A 27,211-nucleotide genomic window follows, 5' to 3' on the forward strand; every position below is an offset into this window, starting at 1 on the left:
GGTAAAATATGAGACATCATCTGTGAAAAACATAATAATTATTGTTTTAAAGTTTCCTGCTGTAGCTTTATTGAGTTTAATGTGTTACAGACACTTAAATAAACGAGATGACGACAGGTTGATGATTTGTTGAGGCAAGGCAGGATGGTTTATACTTCCCCGTTTATTCACAGGGTAATTACAGCAATTTATTTTCCATGAAAGGAAAAACAAAGCAAAGCAAGAATCCATTTCATAAAAGAAAAATATTCTAAAATACAGATAGTCAAGACAAAAAGACAAAAAAACAAAACTCATTTGTCAGTTTGTTTGATCAAAAGTTTCAATAAACATAAATGTTTAATGTGTAAACCAGTGTTCTTGTTTTGCCATAACTTCCAGATAAAGTCTGTTATCAATCAAGGAAATGTAATTTATTTCCCTATGTGAGGCTTTTTCTTTTCCCCAAGGTCAGACATGAAGTTTTGGATAATGGCTGTACTTTCAATCTATAAACTCTTCCTCATGTTTTATCTTAAATATTCAGACATACAGCACTTAAGTTGTAAACTTTCCGGATGCAATGAAAACTTAGAAGATCTAAAGTTTGTATTTGATGCACTGATTATCATTTCAGATGAATCAGAGATTCTCACACCTGTTTAAAATATGAAAAAAAAAATTATGTTCTGTTTTTGTTCAATATTCTGTTATTTTGGCCTTTTATAATGACTGTATGATTATATCCATCAACATAGTTGCATGCTGTTGTCTTGTGTGACGAAGCTGAAAACAAAAGAATCAGAAGATGGAAAATATTTCATTAAGGTTGCATGTAAATGCTACTTTAGGATTTAATATTAAACATTGGAATATTTATGTTCTTTAAAAATAATAAGAACTTTATTGACTTGAAAAATGTGCTAAACATGACTAGTAGATGCAAGAGACATCTAATAGATGCAATAACTGTTTTTCACTTAAACTGTCCAGCTTATGAGTTATCAGGGAATCAACAGTTATTTGAAGATATGAATCATTTGTACATGTATGAAATATGTGACAACAAACATTTGGTACTAATTTAGAAAGAGAAAAAATGTTGCAAGTTTAAAGAATTAAGTTACATATTATAATAACGTTCAGTTCATGTGATGAGGAAGTTTGATAATGACCCTTTTTATCAGGATTAAATATTTTCAGTCCCTTTGTGTCAAACTGGGTATGACATTAATTTTATCAATCAGTGAAGGCATGGGTCCAGTTAATGGAGACCTAAACAGTGTACATGTATTATTTAATATTATTACATTTTGATTCCATGTAAATGTTCATTGACTAAGTAAAAATTATAAGATCACCTCTGAAAAATAAAGTGTTGTAAAAGTTATAAAAACCACATTTGGACTTTGATAGATGTAATCAATGTTTGTTCAAAAGATAAGAAATTAAGAGGGGGAAATATTTTTTCAGAAATGTGCCAGCTTCCTTGTTTTGAGGCTGAAGAAACAGCATATAAGAGCCGATGTGTTACTGGTGCAGCACATTCAACCTGCAGGCTGACTGTAACCTTGAGGATATCCTGTGGTGTGATTGGTCGAAATTAGCTTCTATTATCTCCTTATTATCTCTTTACTGTCTTCAACCTGCATCATCAAAGCCATGAAGGCTCTCAGTCTGCTGCTGCTTCTTTGTGCCTTGTTGGCTTTGAGTCAACCTGCTGGTGAGTTTGTGTTTGTGTGCATATTATTACTTCTGCTTTATTAATGCAAATATTACTCCCACCTTTAATCTAATGTTAAAGTATGAGATTTTTACATCTGGTATGCTTCTATATATTTCAAACTATCATTCATTGCTATGTTTGATGCAGCGCTTCCAGATACCATGGATGGGGCTGAGAGCGATGAAGCTCTTCCAGAAGGTGAGGCTGTAAATCTGATGTATTTCATCAGATTTTTCATTTTTAATGTTTTCTGAAACAGCTTCCAGATGTTTTTCTAAACATCTGTCGTTCTGAATAAATCCAGTTATTTACCGGCCTGCTCTTGCTGCTGATGTTTTCATCCAGAGTAGTTTGATGAAGTGCTTTTATAAGCGAGTTTTCTCTGTTTAAACATATTTCAGTTCAATTCCAGTTGCTTAGGTCTTCTGCAAATTCAACTTTTCCTGCGTTTTGAACTTAGTGCTTTATGCTCGGGTTGTACAACATTTATGAATATTGTTTTGGCTCTGATGGGTGCTGTTTGCTCTCCTACACCAAGAGTTGTTATTGTGAACATAATGCCAACAAAACAAATACAATTTTACACACATGGAAAAACTGAAGGTTTTAGAAGACAGAATAGCAAATCAGACACGTTTTGTAAAGTACATAAAAAAATAATATAAAATACCTTGATTTATTTTTTTCATATTTTTTCTTCTACATAATATTAATGTTAAAAATGTTAATTATATCCAGGAACCAGAGAAGATCCTGACACTGAGGACGTTTTTCCAGAAGGTAAGTTTATGTTTGCTAATTATAAGCGTTAAATTCTGTATATACACAACAAAATGAATTTAACATTTAAACTTTGCCAGACCATTTGGCTCTTCATGAAGAGGAACCTGGAAACTGGACAGGTGCAGAAGGTTGGTGCTTTTTTCTTCTGTTTCATTCAAAAAATATAGGGATTTTCATCCTCCTCTATCCTCGTGTTTTTCGCAGAACCAACCTTTGAACCTGTGGATGAAGTAGCTTACCTGAAGGGTGAGTTTGCCTTTCCTGATAATGTGGGCTAGGTTTTGTTTTAGTTTCAACCAAGACACCCAGCAGTAAATATACTCAGAAAGTTCAGCTTCCTTTCTGAAGACAGGCTCTTTAACAAGTGAATAACTTAAAGCATATAACTAAAACCATCAAAAATAAATGATGATAAAACAATCACTAGTCTATTCTTAAGCTTCATTAGCCCTAATTGTAATGTTGTTGGAGTTGTAAACATCTGAAAATTGCAGAGTGGCGACTCTGTCCTTCAAACCTGAAACAGACTGAGACGTTTACTCAGCCACACTGGGGAGCAAACTTATACATGTCATGATTTGTCGTGGTAAGAGGTGGTGAGGCAGCAGGTGGGAGACCCAGGATGTGAAGAATAAATGTATTTAATGAAGAATGTCCAAAATAACACAGTCAGCAAAGCCAAAACACCGGGCGACACGGCCGAGCAGAAGCCTGGGCTTGACGCCGGTAGCAACCGGTTACACAAAGGATAAGACGAGAGACTGGGCACACAGACGACGGGGAAAAGGACGCCAAGTGAGATGACTAACGACAAGAACCCGACAAAGACGCTGAGACACAGGTGACATTAAATACACAGGAGGTAATCAGGGAACGAGACACACCTGGGAATAATCAAGGGGAGACAGGACAACACGGAGACTCAGTGACACAGAAAACTCGAAATAAATACACAGAAAAACACAGATCATGAGAATATATGAAAACTTTTTTTTAACACAGTTAAGGTTCAGTTCCCTCTTTTTTTCAGAGACTGCTGAGTTGCTTTTTTTCCTCAACATTTTTGTCCCAGCAGCACATAATTAAAACTACCAGTTGAATTTCATAAATAATTTATCTGAGACTTTGTCTGTGTTTGTGTTCAGCTCTGAATGCAACAGTCCGACGTTCAGGATCCTGTTCTTCTGGCTGGACCCGGGTCAAAGGTCGCTGCTACCACGTCTTTCCTTTTGCTGCTACTTGGCATAGAGCTCAGGTGACCTTTGATTAACTTTACTTTTATTTTCTCACCATCTCCTTCCTGTATTGGTGTAACAGTTCTCCTTGTCTCCGCTGCAGGAGAACTGCAGGTCCATACAAGCACACCTTGCATCAATCCATGACTACGAGGTGAATAATCAGCTTGTGAGGATGATAATGTCTGCAGGCCGGGGGAAAACTGCAGTCTGGATTGGAGGCAATGACATAATATGGGTAAACTCACATGTGCACCTTGTGTGTCAGCGCTTCATAAAATACATTTAAATGTTTTACTCAGACGGCTTTACCTTGCAGGAGCGCCACTGGCGCTGGGTGGACGGAAGCCCTTTTCACTACAGTAATTGGTGTCGTTACGAACCCAACAACTTAGCTAATCAGGACTGTTTGCAGATAAACTACAGTCGTAAGTGAAATGATCTCATCTAAGTGTGGAGATGCTAATTGTAAATGTTAACAGTTACATAATTAATTGTAGAGATGACCAGGCTCTTACAGAAAACTTACTAGTTGTGTCCATATTTTAGACTTCAGATGTTTCTACAATTCAACGTGTTTTTGTTTGTTTTCCTGCAGGGCACAGATGTTGGGACGATGCGCAGTGTAACTTTCGAAGGCCATTTATCTGTGTCAAAAACATCTGATGACTATTTGTCTAGAAATGATGTATTTTGTGTGTCAAAAACACAGAGGTGTTGGTGTTTTTCTTAAGAAGTGTCAAGATAATAACAAAGCATAAAAGCATTGCATTTAAAAAAAAAAAAATGAAAATCTGTATTCTAAAACACAGATATGAGAGGCAAAAAAGAAACATGTTTAAATCCATTTGTCAGATTGTTTGATCAAACGTTACAATAAATAAAAATATTTAATGTGTAAACCTGTGTCATTTATTATTCCTGCATAACTTCCACATAAAATCTATTATCAAAAAAGGAAATGTAATTTATTTACTTAAGTCAACCTTTTCCTTTCACCCAACATCAGATATGAGGTGTTAAGGCTTCTGGATGACGATTGTACTTTCAACTTTAGAAGTTCCTCCTCATGTTTCATCTTAACAAAAACAAAATGATCCAGAAAAAAAACTCAAGTTTGATCTTATCATTTGAGATGAATCATATATATTCTCAGTCTACATCAACACATGATTTATGCTTCATAGTTGCAGGCTGTTGATTGTGATTGAGTGGAAAACAAAAGTACCAGGAGATGTAAAATATTTAATTTAGATTGCATGTAAATGCTCCTTTAGGAGTGAATATTAAACATTGCAATATTTATGTTCTTCACAAATAATAGAAAAAAGTAAAATAAACATTTTTCATGTCATGTCTACCATACGATCTACCATTTGTCGTTTGTATCACGACAAATGGTAGATGCAAAAACTCTTTTTTTTTCATTTAAATTGTCTGTTTTATGAGTTGTTAATAACTAACCAATTATTTAAAGTTATACATTTTTAGTAAATGCATGAAATATGTGCCAAAAATATTTAAGGCTAAATAAAAAAGGCTTTTAGTTCCTGCTTTAAGGTGCTTAAATATTATATAGAATGTTTCGTTCCTGAGATGAGAAAATAGGATGGAAGGACTTTTTATCAGCATTAAACAGTTTATGTGTCAATGTGGGACAGACAGGAAATCAATAAATCAGTCAGTGAAGGTTTGAATTCAGTCATAGGGGAACTAAGAGACAAATACAGTTTAATTTTCATTGATTAACTTTTTAAGTATAAGTGATAAGGTCACCTCTGTCATATGAAAAGTTTCAACAGCATATTTTTTAAAAGCCAGGTGTGGACTTTGGTAAAAGAAAGATTTAAATTGTGTTTGTTCTAAAGATAAGAAGAGTTTTATTAAGAGGAGGAAATATTTTTCTCTGAAATGCACGTGCCAGCTTCCTTGTTTTGAGGCTGGAAGAAACAGAGACGATGTTTTACTGGTCCAGCATATTCAACCTGCAAGACTGTAAACTTGGGAATTGAATGTTCTGTGGTCTGATTGGTGGAAGACATCAAACTGTCTTCAACCTGCATCGTCTAAGCCAGTGTTTCTTTACCCTGGTTCTCAAGGCAAACTGCCCTGAATGCTGTAGATGTTTCCCTGCTTTAATATGCCTGATTCAGCTGATTACAGTCCAGACAATTTCAATGTCAATTGAAATGTTTTCAGTGCAAACAATGACAAGAGTTTCTAAGTTTTCCTTGCAGCTGAACAATTTTAAAGTTTGCAAACTGGATATAGAAAAATTAACACATAAAGACAAACTGATGATTTTCTACCGTTTTGTTTTAGCCTCATGATACTTTTCTGAGAAAACATCAATTTCTTTCTGGCTCTTTGTCTTACCTAAAATCAGGGAGTGACGAAAACAGATAACCAGATAGAAATAAACTTTCAGGTAATATAATTAATGCAAACATGATTGATAACCATGGAAGGTCTAGTTTTAAATTATTTCCATTTAACCAGATAAGTCAGTTGCTAAAAATGTTTATGTTCAAGACAACATCTTTTAAAACTGGTTTACGTTTTTTCTTTCCAGTATAAAAACCCAGACACAAACACACAGCCGTTTGCTTCTTATTTATTATCAGAGAGCAGGAGAGAAATTGATTATAGATAACAAACCCTCACCAAAGATTTTAAAGCACAATCAACTGGATTATTTTAAAGCTAGAAGTAATCATGTCAACTTTTGATTCATGACTTAAATCAAAGAATAACATTGATTACAATAAAAAGCAACTCATTACTTTTTGCTGGATGTTTGACCTGCAGATTTAATTGGCAGGATAAATTTTCATGCTGAAGCTCTTCAGGGAGTAATCATGTCCCTTCCAGCAGGCACGTGCAAAGAGGGTGGGCAAAGGGGGCTTCAGCCCCTGCCCTTTTTATCCTTGATGCCCCCTAGTGCCCTTTTTGAGTTTTTGTTTTTTTTCAAAAATTTTTATTTTTATATATTTATTTTTAATCTGTATGTCAGACGGCCTGTTTGTGCCCCTCAGCAATAATATTTAGCTAAATATAATAATTTAGTAAAAATAAACTAGTCTGGCTGCCCTCAGTCCAGGTAGTAAATGTGTTATGGTGACAGGCCTAAACAAACTTTCTGTTGAATGTTTGTCTTTAAAATGTTGATGTGTGGTTTCTAGTTTTTATCTTAATGTTTTTATTGGTAGTAAATCTCAGGAATTTGATCTTTCTCACATGCTTAAACACAACTTGATCAAATCTATCATCACATCTCTAGGGGTCTAAATATCATGTCATTTATTTTTTCCAAAATTTCCATTTGGCCCAATTTCTGTTTTAAAACTGGCTTATTTTAATTTTTATATATAAAACAATCCAGACACACAAACATTGCTGCTTGCTTCTTATTTATTACCAGAGAGCAGGAGAGAAACTGATTACAGGTAGCAAACCCTCACCAAAGATTTAAAACACAATCAACTGGATTATATATAGAAGTAATCATGTCAACTTTTGACTCGTGTTTGAAGCCAAAAGTTGATGGTTGATTACAAGAAAAAGCAACTCATTATATTTTGCTGGATGTTTGACCTGCAGATTTACTTGGCAGGACGAATTTTCATGCTGAAGCTCTTCAGGGAGTAATCATATCCCTTAAAGAAATACCATTCCACTCCAATAGCATAGAGAGTGTCATGACAGGACAGAAAAACTATATGAATAAAAAAAGACATTAAGTTAAATGCTTAAATTGTGAAAAAAACAACCAAACAAAAAAAACAACCTGTGATCCGCCAAAAATAAAATTGTAATTTCAATATATATATATAAAATACTGGCTTTGTAAAAAGTTGTTTATGTTAAAGTTGTATAGTGAAATAAATCGTAAGAAGTTATGTTAATCTCTTATTGGGATATTATCAGTGAGATCAATTAAATTTACTTTGCTCAAGTTTTTGCTATGAACTGCCAACATCAATCTGTCTGATTCAGAACCATAAGAAAAAAACTTTAGGTTTAGATATCACTGACACAACACATCTAATCCAATCATGGTCTTTTTTATGAATCCTGAATTGTCTAAATACAATTAATTATTATTATTATTATTATTATTATTATTATTATACACCTGCACTAACACAGGAGTCCCTCAGGGATCCATGCTCAGTGCCTTGCTCTACTTTCAGACCCAGCACAAGTCGAATTATTAAGTTTACAAAAAGGATGGAGTAGCATCCATCCATCCATCCATCCATCCATCCATCCATCCATCTTGTCTGGTAAAGTTTTTCTCATGACTCACCAGCGCCCCCTTTGTTGTTGAAACCACTCACATGCAGGAGGTAACCGTCACACTCAGCATCGACTTTAAATGAAGAGTAAAGGGCAAACTTTTTGTTTCCTTCAAAGTCCTCCATGTCGACCATCAGTTCATAGTTTTGATCCCTTGTCAACTCATGGATGTTATCAAGACCTGCACAGACATGAAAACCATTAACATTGTATTTTTACTGAGACTTTTACACACCTGGTTAATTTGGGTTTGCAGGAAGTGAGTTAAAAAGTTCAACGGATAATTAAAGGCAGGAAATTTAACCTTCTCTGTCCTGCACCTGGTGTAAATACACCATCACTTTGCCACACAATAGTGAAGAAGAAAGTCTATCAACTAAACAGATGTTGAAAAATGTGACTATAACTATGTTATTATTGTCCTAAATAAATAAGCAAACCATACATTGACTAACTGTTGAGGATCATGTCTCACCCAGCCAGTACTCTCCAGCAGCGTTTCCAAAGCCTCTCTTGTACTCGGCCCAGTTTCTGTAGAAGTTTACAGAGCCATCCATCCTCCTCTGGAAAAGCTGGAAAAACAAAGGAATCTGTTCAAGAAGTGAACAAGTTTCTCACTTACACATTCAGGCTGCAAAGAAAGTGAGTTTTACCAACTCAGAATTGATTCATACACTCAATATTTACTCAACATGGCAGAACATCTCTTCATTTTTATTCAAGTACAGGGAGGTTTTCCACTCTCTCCATCTCTCACAGCCGGTATATGATTCTCAGAAAATCAAGGCTCAACTTTCAACTCAGGACTTGCTGTTGAATTGAGAAAACCTCCAAGAAGCCTCAGAAAAAACAAGTTGTACTGTAATCAGAATAAGTTTATGTAGAGATGGACTCACCGTCCAGCGTCCTCCCTCTGAGACCATGTCGCAGTAAGCCTTCACACAAACACACAGATTAATGAGTTGATCCAGTTTTTAACATTTAAGAAGTGGCACAAGAACCCCTCAACACTCTGAAAACCTACACTTGAGTAATCAAACATAGACTAGTGTCAGGAATATGCAATTCAATGTCAAACTTTCTGTGGAAAAAAAGACTTGCTAGTATCACTGTCTCAATAATATGTGAATTGATACTTTATTAATATTCCGTCTTTAAAAGGGGAGCTATATTTATAGGGGATATTATCTTGAACTTGACCTGAAACAACATAGTGAACCTCAGGAAAGTTAAGTTTCAAATACTCAGTGTAAGTGCTGTGTATGAAGATTAAGTAAAGACATCCCCACCATTGTTAGCAGATAAACCTCCAGTCTTGGTCCTGCACAGAACTCTAATCTGGATCTTCATTTTTATGAACAAACCAAACTTGAAGTTCACCTGAATAGCAGATGTAGTTCCACTTGGATAGATGGTGTACACTCCACTGGGTCGTGTGTTGTCCTCATTGTAGACGTCATCACAGTCAGCTGGCAGTTTGATCACTGCACAGCTGATCAGCAGTGGAGCCAAGAGGAAGAGAAGTGATGACAGCTAGAAGACAGAACATGGCACCTTCTGAACATCACCCATCAAAGAAACTGATTAACATTCATCTAGTCAGATGAAACCTGATCCCTGTTCTTGTATGTTGTGCTTCCGGATTTGCAGCCTCAGACCGTCAGAATAATTCTGAATTCTACCTTAACAACAGTTTTATGCGATACACAAAACCCTCCAATTCAACTCATCTGATTGATTCTGTTAAGAAATTGTTTTTCCAGAGCCAATGATATGCAGGAAGTGTTTAAACAAATGGGTAACATTTACAATACTGAAGGAGCTCAATGAAAATGTTTAGACGAAACGTCCCTCCTTTTATTAGCGATGAGTTTCTGATAAAAGAGTTGTCACGACATGGTAAAGTGGTGTCGCCGATAAGGAAGGTTTTATCTGGCTGTAAGTCACCTTTACTGAAACACGTTGTATCGCACAGAAGACAACTGTTTATGATATTAAACCGTCGGGACGAAGAACTAAATTTTAGGTTTCATGTTAAAATAGATGATTTTGATTACATGTTGTTTGCCACTTCTTCCAACATGAAGTGTTTTGGTTGTGGACAAGAGGGACACATTATAAAAATGTGTCCCGACAAGGCCGGGCCGGCCCCGCCGGGTTCGGCGAAGCAGCAGCCCGCTGCTGCTGAGCAGGAGGGGGCCTCACCTGGTGAGGCTAGTGCAGCGGGGGAACCCGCGGCTGCTGCGGAGGAACCCGCTGCAGCAGAACCAGCAGACGGTATTGTTGAGGTGTCAGTGGTGGACAGTGGGATGAGTGTGTGGAGGGGTGCACGGTGGTGTGTGGTGATGGGGTGAATGGTGGTGAGGGTGAAAGTGTTTATCTAACGTGTTTTTAGCCTCTATTGAAGTATTCCACCATGTTGGCCATTAAGTCCCAGTTAGCTTTTCATCTGGACACTTAGTAAAAAATCATAAGCTTGAATTTTTTATCCTGATCTGACTTAGAAACAAACCACATGAATTCTGCAGAATTTTACCACAAAATTAGTTTTGCGGTTCCTTAAGTGACTGAAAAAAATATGAAAAGAACGAAGCAAAACTGACTTTGTCTCATCCTTCGCCTCTGACTCTATATTTGAAATTCAGGACAGAGACGGTGTTGTAATTTCCTGCATAAACATTTATGATTCCTGAGAAAGGATCTGAGAACGCAAATCATCCTGAGTAAACAGCAGCAGGCGGGGAACTGTGTTCAGCTCCAAAAGAATCATATCAATCAACGTGTGAACAACAAAAGTGTCCAGTAACCACTTGCTACATGTCAGAATTGGTCAAATATTTAATGCTCCAATATGCATCAGCAAATCAACAATTCAGTTCAATGTAAATAGAAATTAAATGTCGTAATATCCAGTATCAAGCAGTCTTCTAAAGACAGTGTTGCCGTCATGGCCTGCTAACTGTTCCAATAGCTAACATTGGAATATTCCAATATTCCAATATGGATTTTTCTATATCTAAATGTGACTGTGCGGTGAAGCTAAAAATTAAACTACTGTAATAATTGGTGCAACAACAGTTACATTTTGTCAGAAATATTTACAAATAAAATATAAATGGGGCATATGGGATCATTTCACCTCCTCTGGGTGTCACAGACACAGAATCTGAGCACCGGCAAGAGGAGCGTTCATATCTACTAGCTGGGGTTTATTTTACTATTTTTATGATTTTCTTCATTTGTAAGAAATAAGCTATGTAGGAATATATGTGTGTGCCTGTGTCGCATTGTGCGTTTTTGTGTTTGTGTGGGTCAGACACACAACGTGTCCACATTTGTGTGGCTCATAAGCATTGTGTTGATTTTGTGCTCCACTTACATGAAGAGCATTAGGGTTGTGTTTGTGTGAGTCGTGTGGAAATTAGGGCATAAGCAAATTATCACTGATATTTAAGATAAGTTATAATTTGCTTATCTTAGAGATAAGTGGATTATCTCTAAGATATGCAAATTATTACATATCTGTAAGATAAGTAATAATTATCTTATTAATTAAGATAATTATTATTAATGTGCAAATTATTACGTATCTCTAAGATAAGTAATTGTGTGTCTGTAATAATTTGCTCGTCTTAAGCAAATTATTCTCAGGTAAGAGAAGATCCTACATCATGGTCCTGCTGCTGGCCTCTGGTCTGTTGTCTCCTCCCCGACTCTTTGCTCCTTCTATTGTGACAATAAACATTTCTTTAAAATATATCAAAAGCAACAGTGAGAACAACTTTTGCAAAGAAAAAAAACAGGACTGGGTTTATTCCTGGCAACAACTAGCTATCAAGCAATGCAACATGGCTCAACAGCAACAGCAAGGGCCCCTCCTTTTCCAGTTCAGGCATTCGCCTTGTTAGGCCTACGACAAAGATTATTTGCCCACAGCTGTTGAAGCCAATAGGACCTCATCACATCTGCAAAAAGCAGAGACGAGATGCTAAGGCCACTAAAACGGATCCCATTAAAAAACCTTGACTGCATCTAGAAACTGGTGGGGAAGGGCAACCTGTGGAGGGCAACCTGTGGAGGGCAACCTGTGGAGAGCAACCTGTGGAGAGCAACCTGTGGAGAGCAACCTATGGAGGGCAACCTGTGGAGGGCAACCTGTGGAGAGCAACCTGTGGAGAGCAACCTGTGGAGGGCAACCTGTGGAGAGCAATCTGTGGAGAGCAACCTGTGGAGAGCAACCTGTGGAGGGCAACCTGTGGAGGGCAACCTGTGGAGAGCAACCTGTGGAGAGCAACCTGTGGAGAGCAACCTATGGAGAGCAACCTATGGAGAGCAACCTGTGGAGAGCAACCTGTGGAGAGCAACTCTCACTATGTTTCTCTAATCTGAACTATTTGCAAATTCAATTTTCTAGAAATTACTACCTTTTTGAGGACAATGTACATTAGTCAATAACCCGAATTTACATCATTTTTGAAATCCTGGGGGGAACCGGAGCACCCGGAGAAAACCCCACACTAACACGGGGAGAACAGACAAACTCCCACAGAAAGAGGCGCCTGGTTGAGAATGAAAAACACTTTTCTGTGAAGATGCAGCACTAACCACTGCATCACCGTGTTGTCCTTTTTTGTTTTTTAGTCTAAAATGTAAGATGTAATGTGGGGTTTTGAAAATGGTTCAGGACTGACCTGGACTCTTTAACTAGTTGCTTGTTTTAGAGGTTTTCTTGCTTTTCTCACCACAAATGTTTCTCCAATCGGAACCGTTTGCAAATTAAATTTTCCAGATATTAATACTACCTTTTTTGAGGACAATTTACTTTGGTCAATAACCCTAATTTATATGGTTTTGGAAATCTGTGGGAAACCGGAGCACCCGGAGAAAAACCCACGGTCATTTTTTTGGGGGGGATCTAAAATAAGAAATATATTTTGGGGTTTCAAACGGTTCAGAAATTACATTTTTTCCTAGTCGCTTGACTCAGAGGCTTTCTTGCTTTTCTTCTTGAACATTTGTGGTTTTCTGAGCCCCAAACAGTGCCGTATCTTCTTCCACACTGATTTTTCCTTGGCGACTGCCCCCACTGGTTCCTGTGACAGATTTTCCACAGAGCGGTCCGTCACGTCCATGGATTCTAAGTTACTCGGCATGTTTTCCGTAAAGTCGTTTACCTGGTTGGGAGAGGCATCAGGAACATCAATGTTTTCTGACAGGGTTTCCTCTGTCAGACGGTCCTGATCCATGGACGCAGTGTCAGAAACCTTGTCTTTCTCGTTTGGTTCTTTTTGTCTCGCAGGTCCTAATTCGTGTTTGTGTTGATGATCAGTTTTCATGTTTTGCTGCTGTGAGTTAAGCTCACAGCCGGAGGGAAGTTGTTGAGAAGCAGTCAGTTGTTGTAGGAGACTGTCTTTCTCAGCTTTAAGCTCGGTGATAATCTTCATGCCACTCATCATTTGCTCTGAATAAGTTTTAAACTCTTTATGTACATGCTGCTTAAATGTTTCTAACTGCTGCATTAGAGTCAGAACATTTCCATTATATCTGGCTTTTAGTTCTTGGTAATTAACTGTTGCGAATTCCAGAACAGATTGCAGATGTTTTATTACCTTAGTTGATTGCCATTGGAGGAAAGAGATATCTTCTGCAGTTTTCTGATTGAGGTTGTCCTTCTCTGCTCTGAGTGCCTTGATGAGCTCAATAAGATCATGTTTGGTTTTTTCCAAATTAGCTTCTGTCATATGAGTCACATCTGCTTCATACCTCGAGTTTAGTTCTAGGTATGAACCATTAATCTGTTCCAGTTCTCTCAACAGGTATTTCTCGGTTTCCTTGAAGCTTCTGATCTCCTTTGACATTTTCTCTATTAAATTGTGGTCCTGTCTGATCTTCTCTTCATTGACCATCTGCATGTCAGCCTGACGTTTCCTCTCACTAATGTCTGCTTCAGATTTGGACTGAAGCTCCTCATATTTAGCCTTCATGTCATCCAGCTCTTGTTGGAGTTCTCTGTTTTTGTCTTTTAATTCCTCAATCCTTGACATGAACGCTCGCTCTGTGGCAATATGATCTACCTTCACTAGGTCTAGGTCCTCTTGCAGCTGCTGTTTTGTGTCGCTGTCCACCTCGGAATCGATAATTGCAGGGCTGAGAGTCTCTGGATTGTTGCACATTTCAATTGCCTGTAGTTGTTTCTTCAACTCGATGCTCCTGCCGATGAAAATCTCCTTAAGAGCTCTCTGCGTCTCTACCTCAGCTTTTGTTTCCTCCAGTTTTGTTTGGGTGTCGTCCAGCTTTTGGTTCTGGTCAAATAATTTTGCTTTCTCCATTTTTAAAAGAGAGGCAAGTCTTTGTATCTCTATGTGGAAATCAAAGGGAGGAGGTCTGTTCCCTACCCACCCATACTGACGTCCTTTGGCTATCTCACTGATGGAACAATTTTGGCTTTGATGTGCCATGTTTTGACAAAATAATACTTGTTCAAATCAGTCGGCTAACAATCTCACTGTAAAAGCGCTTTGCGTGCGTCTGAACTCCTCAGTAGTGCAGCAAGCAATGACAAGAAGGTAGAAGTTTGTTACATAGATAGAGAGCTGATGACATCACAAGCATGACTCTAGTTGTGACATCACAGAGTTTTCCTTCATCTTTGGAATGTGTTACCGTTGGTTACACTGTCTATGTTGTTATACAAGCAGTTTATGGAGAGACGTTTTTTTTGGCAATATTTACATAAAATGTGTGAATTTAGATTTCCAGATTTGTTTCATTGTGTCCAATGAAACATAAAACCTTTCAAAAGTTTTCACACACTCACACTTTTACAAACCTGAAAGTTGCAAAGAAAAATGATACTCTCCTTTAAATCTTTGTTTTAATATGTAGCGTCGCTGCTGGCTATCTGTTTGTATTGGGACTTTTTTGTCCTCCTCTGTGATTCTGTACATTCATTTTCACGTTTAGATGTTTTCCTGTTGGCCTTTCTTTAAACCCCTCAAGAGGCTCGGCAGCACAAACACTCAGCGATGATCGAGATCAGCGGGAGCTTACATCCATCAATCAGTTCTTGGTCCATTAAGTCCCCACAGAAATATTATCTGTTTCTTTTTGTCTTTTTTTTTACTCTTGGTTTTGTGCTGCTTCTGTCTGCTGTCTCTCTTTGGATCCGTTTGGCCTGAGGTACCGGCTCTCCAGAACTAATCTAGACAAAAGTTTTCTCTTTTGTGATGTGATTAAAAAAAATGCCTCAAAGTCTTTTGTATTATTATTATTATTATTTGCTCTACAGAGCTAAAGCTGGTTGAATAATCTGTTGGTCTCCTTTCTTCCTTTTGTAGAGATATTTGATATTTGAGAGATAAGACACGCCGTGTCTTCCATTTTGTTGACCCCAGTAAAGGTTCCTCATTTCTGCCTGCTACTATGATTGAAGTCTGAGTTCTCCAGCAATCAGTGCAGAACGATTACCAATGAAACATGCAGCAGGAGATCTCTCACCTGTGCAACAACACCGGCTGTTTTACCTGGAGGTTGATACTGATGGAGCTGACAGTCTATGAAGCAACACTGACCTGAAACATAAAATATGCTGCTATAATTGGAACTCTATAATGTAATCTCAGTAAATATCTTTTATACTATGTCTGTTTTTATAAACTATCGTATCCGTAATAAAAACAGATAGGTTGCTGAATCTAGCTGATGGGTCGGTCCCGAATGTTTGGGCTGTTAGAGTCGGTTCTTTGAATTGAACCACGGGAACCGGCTCCTAGAGCCGTTCTTCATTATGAGGGCCGGGGCTGCAAACACAGTTCCTACCCAACTCTTCAAACCGCACAGTGATCGATCTGCACAGGTGCTGTGAGGAACAAAAGAAGATTTTAACTCTGTTTCTCGTCCAGTAGCATAAACACTGAAATTAAGAAACCACAATCCCTGAATTAGGAGGGAATGTGGGGCAAATGTGATGAAGGATTTGAATTATTACTAAACTTCTATCACTGCTGGATCAAAGAATTATGGAATATTATGTATTTATTCATATTTTAAAGGTATGTACTTTTAGGGCTGCCATGTAGTAAAAGCTGCATGAGCTGGCTACTGGTGTCTAAAACTCAGTCACCATGTCTTCTCATCTTCTGAAACAACCAGGAGGGGTATTGTGAAGCACCGCCTCACAGGGCGGGTATCAAAAAGGCTAAAATGAGGTGCAAGTTGGGCGGGTTAAAGTAAGAGAAACCAGATACTGCATTCAAAGCATGATGAAGACCAGCAAGCAAAACATTCACAGAGTGGATGTAGTAGAATATCAGAGTTCAGGAGATACAGGATAGAAGATTTGACTGAATCAAGACACTGTTCACAAGTTCAGACTGGGGAACTAACTGGAAAATTGCTGGCTAAGCAGAAAAATAGACTGTATTTACTTAAATTTATACAAATCAATTTTCTCAATTACTGCAACATATAAAAGATAAGTAAAATTACATTGTGTGATTTAAGTATTGCAATCCTAAAATAACTTGAACAATTTTGTTTTTAAATGTGTTTTTTTTAAATGCATTTAGTTGTACATAAACTAAATAGTAAATCTTGACATTAAAAGTTAAATGCGAATAATCTATTTGGTCAAGACTTTTCCATGGTACAAAATATTCTTAAACTCATCTAAAATATTATTCTCAGCAACATTTCTTTTTTTTCTGCCTACAACAGCAGCAATATATTTACTACAAACATTAAAGATTCATGGTCTCATTTTCCGCCTGCTTGAGCAGAAATGGCGTCGTGTCTGGGTTTGTTAAAATGTTAAACTTTTACCACCCGAAATCCTCACCACTTTCAAATAATTCACTTTTTATTTTATTTTAGTTGTTGCATGGACTCAATTTAAATAGATTAACTTATAAAGAATTACTATATTTGTTTTCTTTATCCAAAAGTTTCTGCCACTTGTTTAAGATGAGTACAAATAACAAGTTGATGAGAATTAAGTGATGCTCACTTGAACTTTTTTTTTTTAACCATAATGTTTTAATTTACAGTGAGGAAGGTGTTAAGGAAAATGATTATTTAATGCTAAAAATACACTTAATCTTCCAACATGTGTTAATCACTCGTATTTGAAAAAAAAACAGGCTTTGTATGACCCTTCGAAAAAGGCCCGAGGAGACAAGCAGACGCCTTCCACTGTCTGTTTAAGAGCATACAAAGGCCATAAAATTGGCATCTCCATGGAAACGGCAGCTGGAATGTGGGAGGAGGAAACTCCAGGGGAGTCGGCGAGATTTATATCAGGACAGTCGTGCGTGGTACGCACAGGACTAAGGGGTTTTCCGCCGGTTTGGCTTGATAGACAACAGAGCACCTTCGAAGCTGAGCTGTAAGGAGGGGAGTTTCCGGGGTTTCTTTGGGGGGCCGAAACAGGTCTCTGATTGGTCGAAGAGCAGAACGCCTACCTTGCATATATTAAATAGGGAAACACCTCTTTCATTTTTAAAGTACAGGTCAGCAAGCGAACAGAGAGTTTTTTTTGTCCATCTTTTCTCCACGTGGGCCCTTTTTGTCTGTCTTTGTGTTCGTTTTGTCTTCCCTTGTGTGTCTTTATTTCTTATGAGAAAATGCATATCTCTGTTCCTCTGCAGCTTTGTTGTCGATTGTTTTGTATGAGATTAAACTCTGTGATCTGTGACGTCAACACGTTTTGTTGTTGTTTCACTTTAGCACGACGCCGCCACTCGCCGATCCCGGGCAAAATTAAAAGAGGAGAAGGAGCCAAACGTTTTGTCCAAAGCTAGCATTAAATTACCTCTTTTTTTTAATAAAGGCCAGAGTCTAGCTCTAGCAAACGGCTGAAGGCATCTGATCCGCTTCAATCTCAGTACCTGTTCGCTCTAAGGCAAAACTTTGGTAAGGTTAAATTTAATCGGCTAAAGAAAGTCAGACGGTTCGTTCTCCAACTTCAGAAATCCCTTCAGGTAGTCAAGTTTCTTGTTTGTTCAGATCTTGTTAGTCATTTCCATAGTATGATTATTAATTATCGATTCTTTTGTGTCTAGAGGCAATCTAATCATTCAGTTCACAATTTAAGCTTTATTACCAGGATTCTGCTAATTAAATATTTCATAGCATATTTCAATCATTCCGTTCATACAGTTTAGGCTCCATTACTCACCTGTTTTTTCTTGTACAAAATGCGTCCCACCAGCTTTCACGCACCCAGTGAGACTTTGTCTCCCCCATTCTTCCTCTGGCTGAGAAAGACTTGGTCTCTAACGACGGTTTCTACGTTGTTTCCCGCAAATAACTTTAAAGACCTGATGCAGGACTCGTTGAAAATGTTTCCTTGCTTGTTGTTTTTACCTCAGATTTTGGTTGATAAGGCAAAAATGACTCAAAATATGTTTTGGGTAACGGGTTGAGTTCTTCTTCTTCTTCTTCTTCGTGTGAGAGGAGGGTGTTTGAGGAAGAGCGGAAGAAGAGTGAGAGAGAGAGCGAGTGTTTATTTTTCTATCTTTGTTTTGTCTTACTGTTTTTTCACTGGGTGTTCATATTACTTGTTTAATTGTTACTTTGTGTTTAGTTCAGTCACGCTTTAAGGGGTTTTGTAGGTTTGGGGGTGGCCGTCAGGCCGGCGTCTTCGGACGCCATGGTGGTTGGTGATGGGAGTGTTTTGTCCTCCACGCTGACACGGAAGAACGGCGTCAAGGTGGGTGCCGGTTCTCCGTGCAGCGTGGAGGAAGTCTGTTTGGCGGTGGGTAAAGACATTGGGTATGGGGCAATTAAATCGGCGGCTATGAACGGGGCGGTTGTTTTGTTTGTTGAAAAGGTGGAACAGGCTCAGCACTTGGTGGAGGTGGGCGTTTCTGTTAATGGCTTGTTTTTGCACGTTTCACCTTTAACTTTACCGGCGACTAAAATTACACTTTCAAACGTTCCTCCGTTCATTAGTGACGAGTTTTTAATTAAAGAACTGTCACAACACGGAAAAGTGGTGTCGCCGATTCGAAAGGTTTTATCTGGTTGTAAGTCACCTCTGCTTAAACATGTTGTGTCGCACAGACGACAGCTGTTTATGTTATTGAATAGGAGGGATGAGGAGCTAGATGTAAGGTTCCATGTTAAGGTTGATGGATTTGATTATATGTTGTTTGCTACTTCGTCACATATGAAGTGCTTTGGGTGCGGTCAGGAAGGCCACATTATAAAAATGTGTCCAGGCAGAGCCGAGCCGGTTCAGCCAGCTTCAGCAGAGCAGCAGCAGCCTGCTGCTGCTGAGCTGGAAAGAGAGCCACTGGGTGAGGCTACGGCGGCGGAGGATTCCGCTACTGACGCGGGTGGACCCGCGTTAGCGGAGGGGGAGCCCACTGCTGACGCGGAAGTACCTGCGGTGGTGGTAAGAGAGGATGTTGACAGCATTGTTGGGAATGATAAAACGGTAGAAATGAGTGTGTGTGAGAACATTAATGAGAGCAATGTGTTGAGTGGTGATGGTGAGAATGGTGAGAAAGGTGAAGGAGTACAGAAAGATAGTGAGCAGAGAGAGCAGGAAAAGGTGAGGGGTGAGAAGGAACAGTTAGCGGGTGGAGCTCAGGGTGAACAGAGAGAAATGCAGGTAGATGAACAGGATGAAGGAAAGAGTAGTGTAGAGGGGGTGGAGAGTGATGTAGTGGAGAAAGAGAAAGGACTGACAGATGATGAGAGAGAGGTGGAAGCTTCTGCCCCAATAAAAAGAAGGAGCAAAAGAAAGAACGTGGTGGCTGCTGCACAAGCTAGCAAACAGGCATGCAAGCTAACTGCAGAAAAAAAGACGGGTCAGATAGCAGTGACGCTGAGAGCTGGTTTTCAGACACCAGCGATGTATCGGTTACTCAGTCAAGTACCAAAGAACCGAGATACCCTGTTGAGGCTTTTCGCATCTTTTTACGCCAAACGAAAGGCTTGAAAGGTGTTAAACTCGAGAGTTATTTTCCAAATCTGAGAATGTTTTATTTTTCTGCCCGATATCACATAAAGAACAGAGAGTTGTCCGGTTTTATGGACACAGAAGTGTTTAGACTGAAAAAAATAATGTCTAAGGTCAGAAAACAATTCTGAGCATTATGATGTATGACAGGATTTCATTTTTTTCCTTAGTTTGTTGTGTGTTTTTTTTTAACCCCTTACCCAGTATGGATTCTTTTAAAGTGGCATCTTTAAATCTTAATGGGGCGAGGGAGGCGGGAAAACGGGCATTAATTTATCAAATGATGAACCAGAAAAAGATTGACATCATTTATTTGCAAGAAACACATAGTGATTGTAATACTGAAACGGACTGGGGTAGAGAGTGGAGAGGAGAGGTGGTGTTGAGCCACGGCACCTCACAGAGTGCGGGAGTAGGCTTCCTCTTTTCCAAAGCTTTCACCCCGAATTCCATGGACATTGAACACGTTGTTCAGGGGAGGTGTCTTTTAGTTAGAGCTTGTTTTGATCATTTTAGCCTGGTTTTTATTAATGTTTATGCTCCCATTGTCAATACAGAGAAAAGGCGTTTTTTTGAGAAAATTGGGGAAAGGTTGGGAGATTGTGGGTCAGAGGATTATGTTTTTATAGGTGGGGATTTTAATTGCACTGAAAATGATGTTTTAGATCGAAACCATGCAGAGCCGCATCCGGCAGCCCAACACGTTTTGAGGCAGCTGGTCTCATCTCACGGCCTGGTGGATGTATGGAGAAGGATGCACGCAGGCTCCAGGCAGTACACATGGTCCCACATTAAAGATAACCGTATCGTTTTAGCTAGACTTGATCGTATTTATTGTTTTAAACATCATTTTAATGTGTTTAAAACATGTCAGATTGTGCCGGTGGCCTTCACAGATCATTCGTTGCTTCTAGGTGCTGTGTTTATTAGAAACATCTTACCTAGAAGCGCGTACTGGCATTTTAATTCGATTTTAACTCATGACTGTAGTTTTAAGGAAGTTTTATGTCATTTTTGGATTGGTTTTAGACAGAAAAAGTCTGATTTTACCTGTCTGAGACAATGGTGGGATTATGGGAAGGTCCAAATTAAGCTGCTGAGTCAACAACACACTGTTAATGCCACTCGAGACATCACCGGATCTATTAGAGATCTGGAGATGAATATTGTGGACTTAGAACGCCTTAGTGACTCCACTGGAAATCGAGAGTATATTGAAGCTCTTAAATCTAAAAGGCTAGTCTTAGCCAACCTGTTGGAGAATAAAGTCCAAGGCGCATTGGTCAGATCTCGGGTGCAGAACATCGCAGAGATGGATGCTCCCTCCAGCTTTTTCTTCGGCTTGGAGAGGAAACACGGGCAGAGGAAGCAGATACATTCGTTGATGTCGGACGCGGGGCAGCAACTGAGTGAGCCGGGACAGATCAGGAGGAGGGCGGTGGAGTTCTACAGTTCCCTATATCGTAGTGAGTACGAGGAAGATGAGGAATTGTATGAGGAGTTTTGTAGTGAACTGCCTCAGGTCTCTGAGGAGACTAACGCTGACCTGGAACGCCCTCTGGGGCTCCAGGAGCTCCACGCCGCTCTCCTTAGTATGCAGGGTCAGAGGTCCCCGGGCGTTGACGGGCTCACTGTAGAGTTCTACAAGGCCTACTGGGACCTTCTGGCCCAAGACTTGCTCGAGGTTGTTGTTGCGCAACACCCCCCCCCTCCTTTCTCTACTCTCTCACTCTCGTACTTCCTCTTCTGAGAGGGGAGATGTGCTACCAGCTCTCCTTCTAACGGGTTAATTGAGTTTCCTAAATCTGCTGGGATTTACCCTGTCCAGAACTGAAGTAAACTCTGTTTAAGCTGGTTTCGAGAAACGATTCGCCTGGTTTTCTGACGGCCTACATCCAGGTGTCCCACCCTGCTTCCCCCTGTGAATTAGCCAAACTGAGCAGCCTACAGCCAACTAGTTTCACAGAGCACACCTGTTAACGGTCGCTCGTTCTCTATTTTACAACTTGCATTTGTTATTGAACCAGGTAGGTTTTAGTAACTCGGGCGAGTCCCAAGGATGATGTTTTACATTTGGGCTACCAGCAACTTAAAAACATTTTTCACTTTTCCCTCTCCAGAATCAAACATCACAGCTATTTTACAACCATCAAAGAACCTTAAGGTGACTCATTAACTGAATGTCCACAACATCTTTTAGATTTTCTTTATGCTAAATATTTTATTAGTAAAGCATTTTTGCAAGGGTCAGTACAGCTTCATTCAGTAGCAGAAATAATCAAATAAGTAAAATCAATCATCTAGTCTATCTTTCCCTACTGCTGACACTGAGAACTAAAAAAGGGAACCTTTGAGAGAGACGGACGGAGTTTGGCGTTTCGAACCCCAGACCTGGCCTGATGATGAAGAAGGTGTTGCAGCAGGAGGAAGATGTTGATCGGCGAAGGCAGGGATCTCTGTAGGTCTGATGAGCTTCTTCTCCGCATGGATGGTGGGGTCACACAGGACTTGCAGGAAGGAAGGCATCAGTTCTTCTTCTTTGCCTTTGTTCTTTGTCTTTGCCTTTATTTTCATCTTTGTCTTTGCCTTTGTCTTCATCTTTGGGGTCTGAACCCAGCCGATGAGAGAAGTGCGATTTGAAGCCACAGGTTGTGGGCCAGACGGGTTGGTCCCCATGCGCAGGACAGTCTTCGGCTCTGTGGCCCCGGCGCTTCTTCAGCTGCAGAGTTCTTTGTCCATCTCGATCTTGGCTCGAAGCTGCCCGGAGGATCCAACCAAAGGTTCCTCTTTTGCACCCACCTTTTATAGGGTTTATCCACCCTTTTGGTGCGTTTGCATTGGCTAGCACTGTTGCTGTGCTTGTTTCATTGGCTGTCTGCTTGGACAGATGATCTCATATCCATCACTGTCTTACAGACATTATGTCCTGATGTCTGTGCTAATGTCTCAGGGTTGCTCAACCTCCTATGTCCCTTGCTTGCACAACCTTTTCTCTGAAACATTTACGTTGTTCAACAATCTGTTTCTAAATAAGGCGTTGGTCATCTCTGCTCTCCTGTTAGTTCCCCTGTTTCCCGTAACCTTTCACCTACCATCTACCTCCAACATATCAGTGATGTTTAATTGCAGTTACACCTTCTTACACCATGTCAAGTTCAATGTCAAAATCACATTTATCTCACATTTATTTTCTTTAGCTTCTCTGATTCAGCATTCATTTATAATTTTATAACAAAGTTATAGTTACTTGTTTTTCTTGTAAGTGTTCTCACAAATGTAAGTGTAAGTATTATTACAAGCAAACCAATATTAATATAAGTATTTTACTTTGAATCTCATCAAATTATTCATGCTTTAAAATAAGGAATAGTCTCAGCTATTTTTATAAATCTGCAGGCTGAAAACTTACTTCCTCTTTTTCCAGGAAACCTGCTTTTCCTGTTTCATGACTCTCTCTGACTGACTATGATTTCTTATGATTAGATACAAAAAAGTAGAATTAAAGCAACGTTTGCATGAGACAAAAACAACACACACAACCAGATTTATTTTATTGACATTTAAGTCTACTGTTGGGCCTTGATGTCACTTGAGTGATTCATTTTAAAGATAACTTTATTTATTATTACTGTTAAACTAAAATCTCCCTCATGGGGAAGTGGGATGAGCTCGGATTTTCTTGACAAGGTGTACACCGAAAGTCTGCAAACCGGCTCACTCCCCCTGTCGTGCCGCAGGGCGGTAATCACCCTGCTGCCCAAGAAGGGCAACTTGCAGGAAATAAAGAACTGGCGCCCCGTGTCCCTCCTCTGCACCGACTATAAAATCCTCTCCAAGGCCCTGGCCACCAGGTTAGGGAAAGCTATGGAGCAGGTCATCCACCGGGATCAGACTTATTGCGTCCCCAGCAGGTCCATGGTAGATAACATTTACCTAATTTGGGATGTTTTGGAGGTCTCTGGTTCATTGGGTTTACAGACTGGCTTGATTTCATTGGATCAAGAAAAGGCGTTTGACCGCGTTGAACACGGCTTCCTCTGGAAAACCATGGGGAGGTTTGGGTTCGGCGAGGGTCTGATCGCCATGATCCAGGTGCTGTACAGTGGCATTGAAGGTGTGTTGAAGGTCAACGGTAGCCTGTGTGCTCCTTTTAGGGTGCGTAGAGGCATCCGACAGGGCTGTGCGCTGTCGGGGATGCTCTATGCACTCTCCCTGGAACCCCTCCTCCGGAAAATTCGCTCAAATGTTCATGGTTTGGTTTTACCTGGTTTTATAAACAATAGGGTTTTATCTGCTTATGCTGATGATGTTGTTGTTTTTATTAGAGACCAACAGGATATCAGTGTTTTAACCAAGATTACGGACCAGTTCTCTGTTTTATGTGCTGCGAGGTTGAACTGGGGCAAGAGCGAAGCCCTGGCTATCGGTGAGTGGTCCACGGGGCTCCCGGTTCTCCCTCAAGGTCTGATATGGAAAAGAGATGGTTTTAAGTACCTTGGTGTATTTTTAGGCAGTAAAGAAATTGTAAAAAAGAACTGGGAAAACACTGAACAAAAAATACAAAACAAACTGTCAAAGTGGAAGTGGTTGCACTCGCAGATGTCATATCGAGGCAGAGTGCTTGTATTGAATAATCTTGTCGCTTCCCAGCTGTGGCATAAACTGGCGGTGTTGGACCCACCATCCGGCCTACTTATGAAGGTCCAGGCAGAGATGGTCAAGTTCTTCTGGAACGGTCTACACTGGGTGCCGCAATCTGTGTTGTTTTTACCGAGAGAGGAGGGGGCCCTGACCCCCCTCCTCTCTTGTCCACCTGGCTAGTAGAACGGCGACATTTCGTTTGCAGTTTGTACAGAAGTATTTGACGAGATTTGGCGTGTGGAAAGATGTGGCCAGTTGCATTCTTAGACGTGTGAACTTTCTTGGGCTGGATGCTGCTTTGTTTTTTACTGATTTTAGTTTTTTAAAGTTAAAAGGGCTGCCCCAGTTTTATCAGAGTGTTTTTAAATCGTGTGCCTTTTTTAACTTACACAGATTAAACACGAATGATTCACTGTATTGGCTTTTAGAGGAGCCATTAGTGTGCGGCGCACGGCTGGATGTAGCAGACAGCACAGTGCCGGGTGTCGCTGGAATGCTGTCCAGGGCCGGAACAGTGACCCTGCAGCAACTGATACAGGTGGCTGGACCGGACTTTGAAAACGTCCAAGAGGTCGCTTCGACGCTGGGGGTCCGGTCTGCCAGATTTACGCGACGTTTTCTGGAAAGAGTGTGAGAGCGCCTGACAGCTGAGGAGAGACGACTCCTGCAGCAGTACGTCGCAGAGGAGTGTCACCCGGATCCGTCTGATTCTTTTCCAGATGTGCTTTTAGATCCGGACTTTGAAGAAGACGGCGGCCCCCTCCTTAGAGACTTGGGGGAAAAACTGGATCTGTGTCAGACAGACTCGAAAGTACTGTACAGATGCTACATTAAGATTCTGAACAAAAGGACTCTGTACAGAAGGCCCGTTAGCTTGTGGACCGACAGACTCGGAGGATCTCGGCCACAATGGAGGACTTTGTAGAAGCCTCCAATACGAAAAAGGACTGGCGATATGCAATGGAGGATACTGCACGGTGCCATTGCCACAACCTCGTTTTTGGCGATCATCAGTCCCGGCGTGGTGAATGAGTGTCCTTTCTGCAGGTTATCTGAGAGTGTTTTTCATGTTTTTATAGATTGTGCACAATTACCTGTGTTTTTCACTGTGCTGTCGACATTTTTTAGTCTTTTTAGTGTAGTTCTCACCAGTTCTGTTTTTATTAATGGGTTTCCTCACAGTAAAGCCACAAGATTTAAGTCACGGATTTTAAATTATTTATTATCAGAAGCCAAGATGGCTATTTATTTAACTTGACGTGATAAGATGCAGGCTGGACCTCATTTGAGTATTATTGATGTGTGGAAGATTAACGTGAAAGCCAGACTGAGGCTGGAGTTTTGCTTTTACAAAGCTACCGGGAACCTCAAAGAGTTTGTGGACCTGTGGGGGTTTGAAAACAGACTGTGCTCCATTTCAGAACAGAACGAATTAGAATATAACAAATTATTATTATAAATGTCAATTATTGTGCTGCTGATTGTTTGATTTGATTTTTATTGTTTAATAAATGTTGTGTTAAAAATCAAAATCTTCGTGTGAGAGGAGGGTGTTTGCGGAAGAGCGGAAGAAGAGTGAGAGAGCGAGTGCTTGTATCTTTTCTATCTTTGTTTTTTCTTACTGTTTTTTCACTGGGTGTTTGTGTTACTTGTTTATTTGTAATTTCGTGTTAGTTTCGTCACGTTTTAAGGGGTTTTTGTGGGTTCGGGTGTGGCCGTCAGGCCGGCGTCATGGTGGTTGTTGGTGGTGGGTCTTTCTCCATGCTGACACGGAAGAACGGCATTAAGGTGGGTGCTGGTTCTCCGTGCAGCGTGGAGGAAGTTTGTTTGGCTGTGGGTGAGGTGATTGGGCACGGGGCAATTAGGTCGGCAGCACGGATGAATGGAGCGGTGGTGGTGTTTGTGGAGAAAGTGGAGCAGGCTCAGCGTTTGGTGGAAGCGGGCGTGTCTGTCAACGGCTTGTTTTTACATGTTTCGCCTTTAACTTTACCTGCAACTAAGGTAATGTTATCAAACGTGACTGGCAAATCTTTGGATTAAACCGATAAATATGTTGTTGGACGTTTTCCTTTTCATTCATATTTTAACGATCACTGACATTTCATAATTTGTAAAATTTTATGTTTAACGTCTCTGTGATGTTTTTTATCTGGGTCAGTGGTTGGTAACTCCAGACCTCGAGGTCCAGTGTCTTGCAACCTTTGAGATGTGTCTCTACTCAGGTGTATTTGACACACGAGTCAAATAATAAGGTCACTAAAAGGAGTCTAGAAAATTTGACTCTTGGACTGAAGTATGTTGGACCAGGGATACAACTAAGAGTTGCAGGACACCGACCCTCGAAGACCAGGATTGCCCACCTCTGACCTAAATCATCCATTGATAACAAGATTTTAAAATGGAATGGATGTTTCCTGGTTAAATAAAGTATTAATAAATACATTAATAAATGATTCTAATCTTATTCCAAAAATGATATTGTACCTAGAATATTCATCATCAAAGTGATAATCGATTTACCTAAGAATCTTTACAGTTCAAGATACAAACTTACCTTCATCCTTACTGTTGAACTGGATAAAA

General features: G+C 39.9%; 2 protein-coding genes across 2 annotated transcripts; one reads left to right on the forward strand and one right to left on the reverse strand.

Moving 5' to 3' along the window:
* Positions 1 to 1,501: 1,501 nt before the first annotated feature.
* Positions 1,502 to 4,625, forward strand: LOC116732293 (galactose-specific lectin nattectin-like). The gene is made up of 9 exons (XM_032582363.1): positions 1,502 to 1,702; positions 1,853 to 1,903; positions 2,444 to 2,485; positions 2,566 to 2,607; positions 2,693 to 2,734; positions 3,634 to 3,743; positions 3,827 to 3,961; positions 4,043 to 4,151; positions 4,322 to 4,625. Exons 1-9 carry the CDS (start codon positions 1,642 to 1,644, stop codon positions 4,387 to 4,389), a joined length of 660 nt encoding a protein of 219 aa, XP_032438254.1. The 5' UTR covers positions 1,502 to 1,641; the 3' UTR covers positions 4,390 to 4,625.
* A 3,376-nt stretch (positions 4,626 to 8,001) lies between these two features.
* On the reverse strand, positions 8,002 to 27,203 carry LOC116733362 (microfibril-associated glycoprotein 4-like). Its single transcript, XM_032584179.1, has 5 exons — positions 27,183 to 27,203; positions 9,403 to 9,555; positions 8,919 to 8,957; positions 8,498 to 8,594; positions 8,002 to 8,203 (listed from the first exon to the last, which is right to left on the reverse strand). The coding sequence occupies exons 1-5, from the start codon at positions 27,186 to 27,188 to the stop codon at positions 8,022 to 8,024; spliced, it is 477 nt and encodes a 158-aa protein (XP_032440070.1). The 5' UTR covers positions 27,189 to 27,203; the 3' UTR covers positions 8,002 to 8,021.
* Between the last annotated feature and the right edge of the window lie 8 nt (positions 27,204 to 27,211).

The sequence above is a fragment of the Xiphophorus hellerii genome, chromosome 14 (assembly GCF_003331165.1).
Source record: "Xiphophorus hellerii strain 12219 chromosome 14, Xiphophorus_hellerii-4.1, whole genome shotgun sequence".
Classification (NCBI taxonomy): domain Eukaryota; kingdom Metazoa; phylum Chordata; class Actinopteri; order Cyprinodontiformes; family Poeciliidae; genus Xiphophorus; species Xiphophorus hellerii.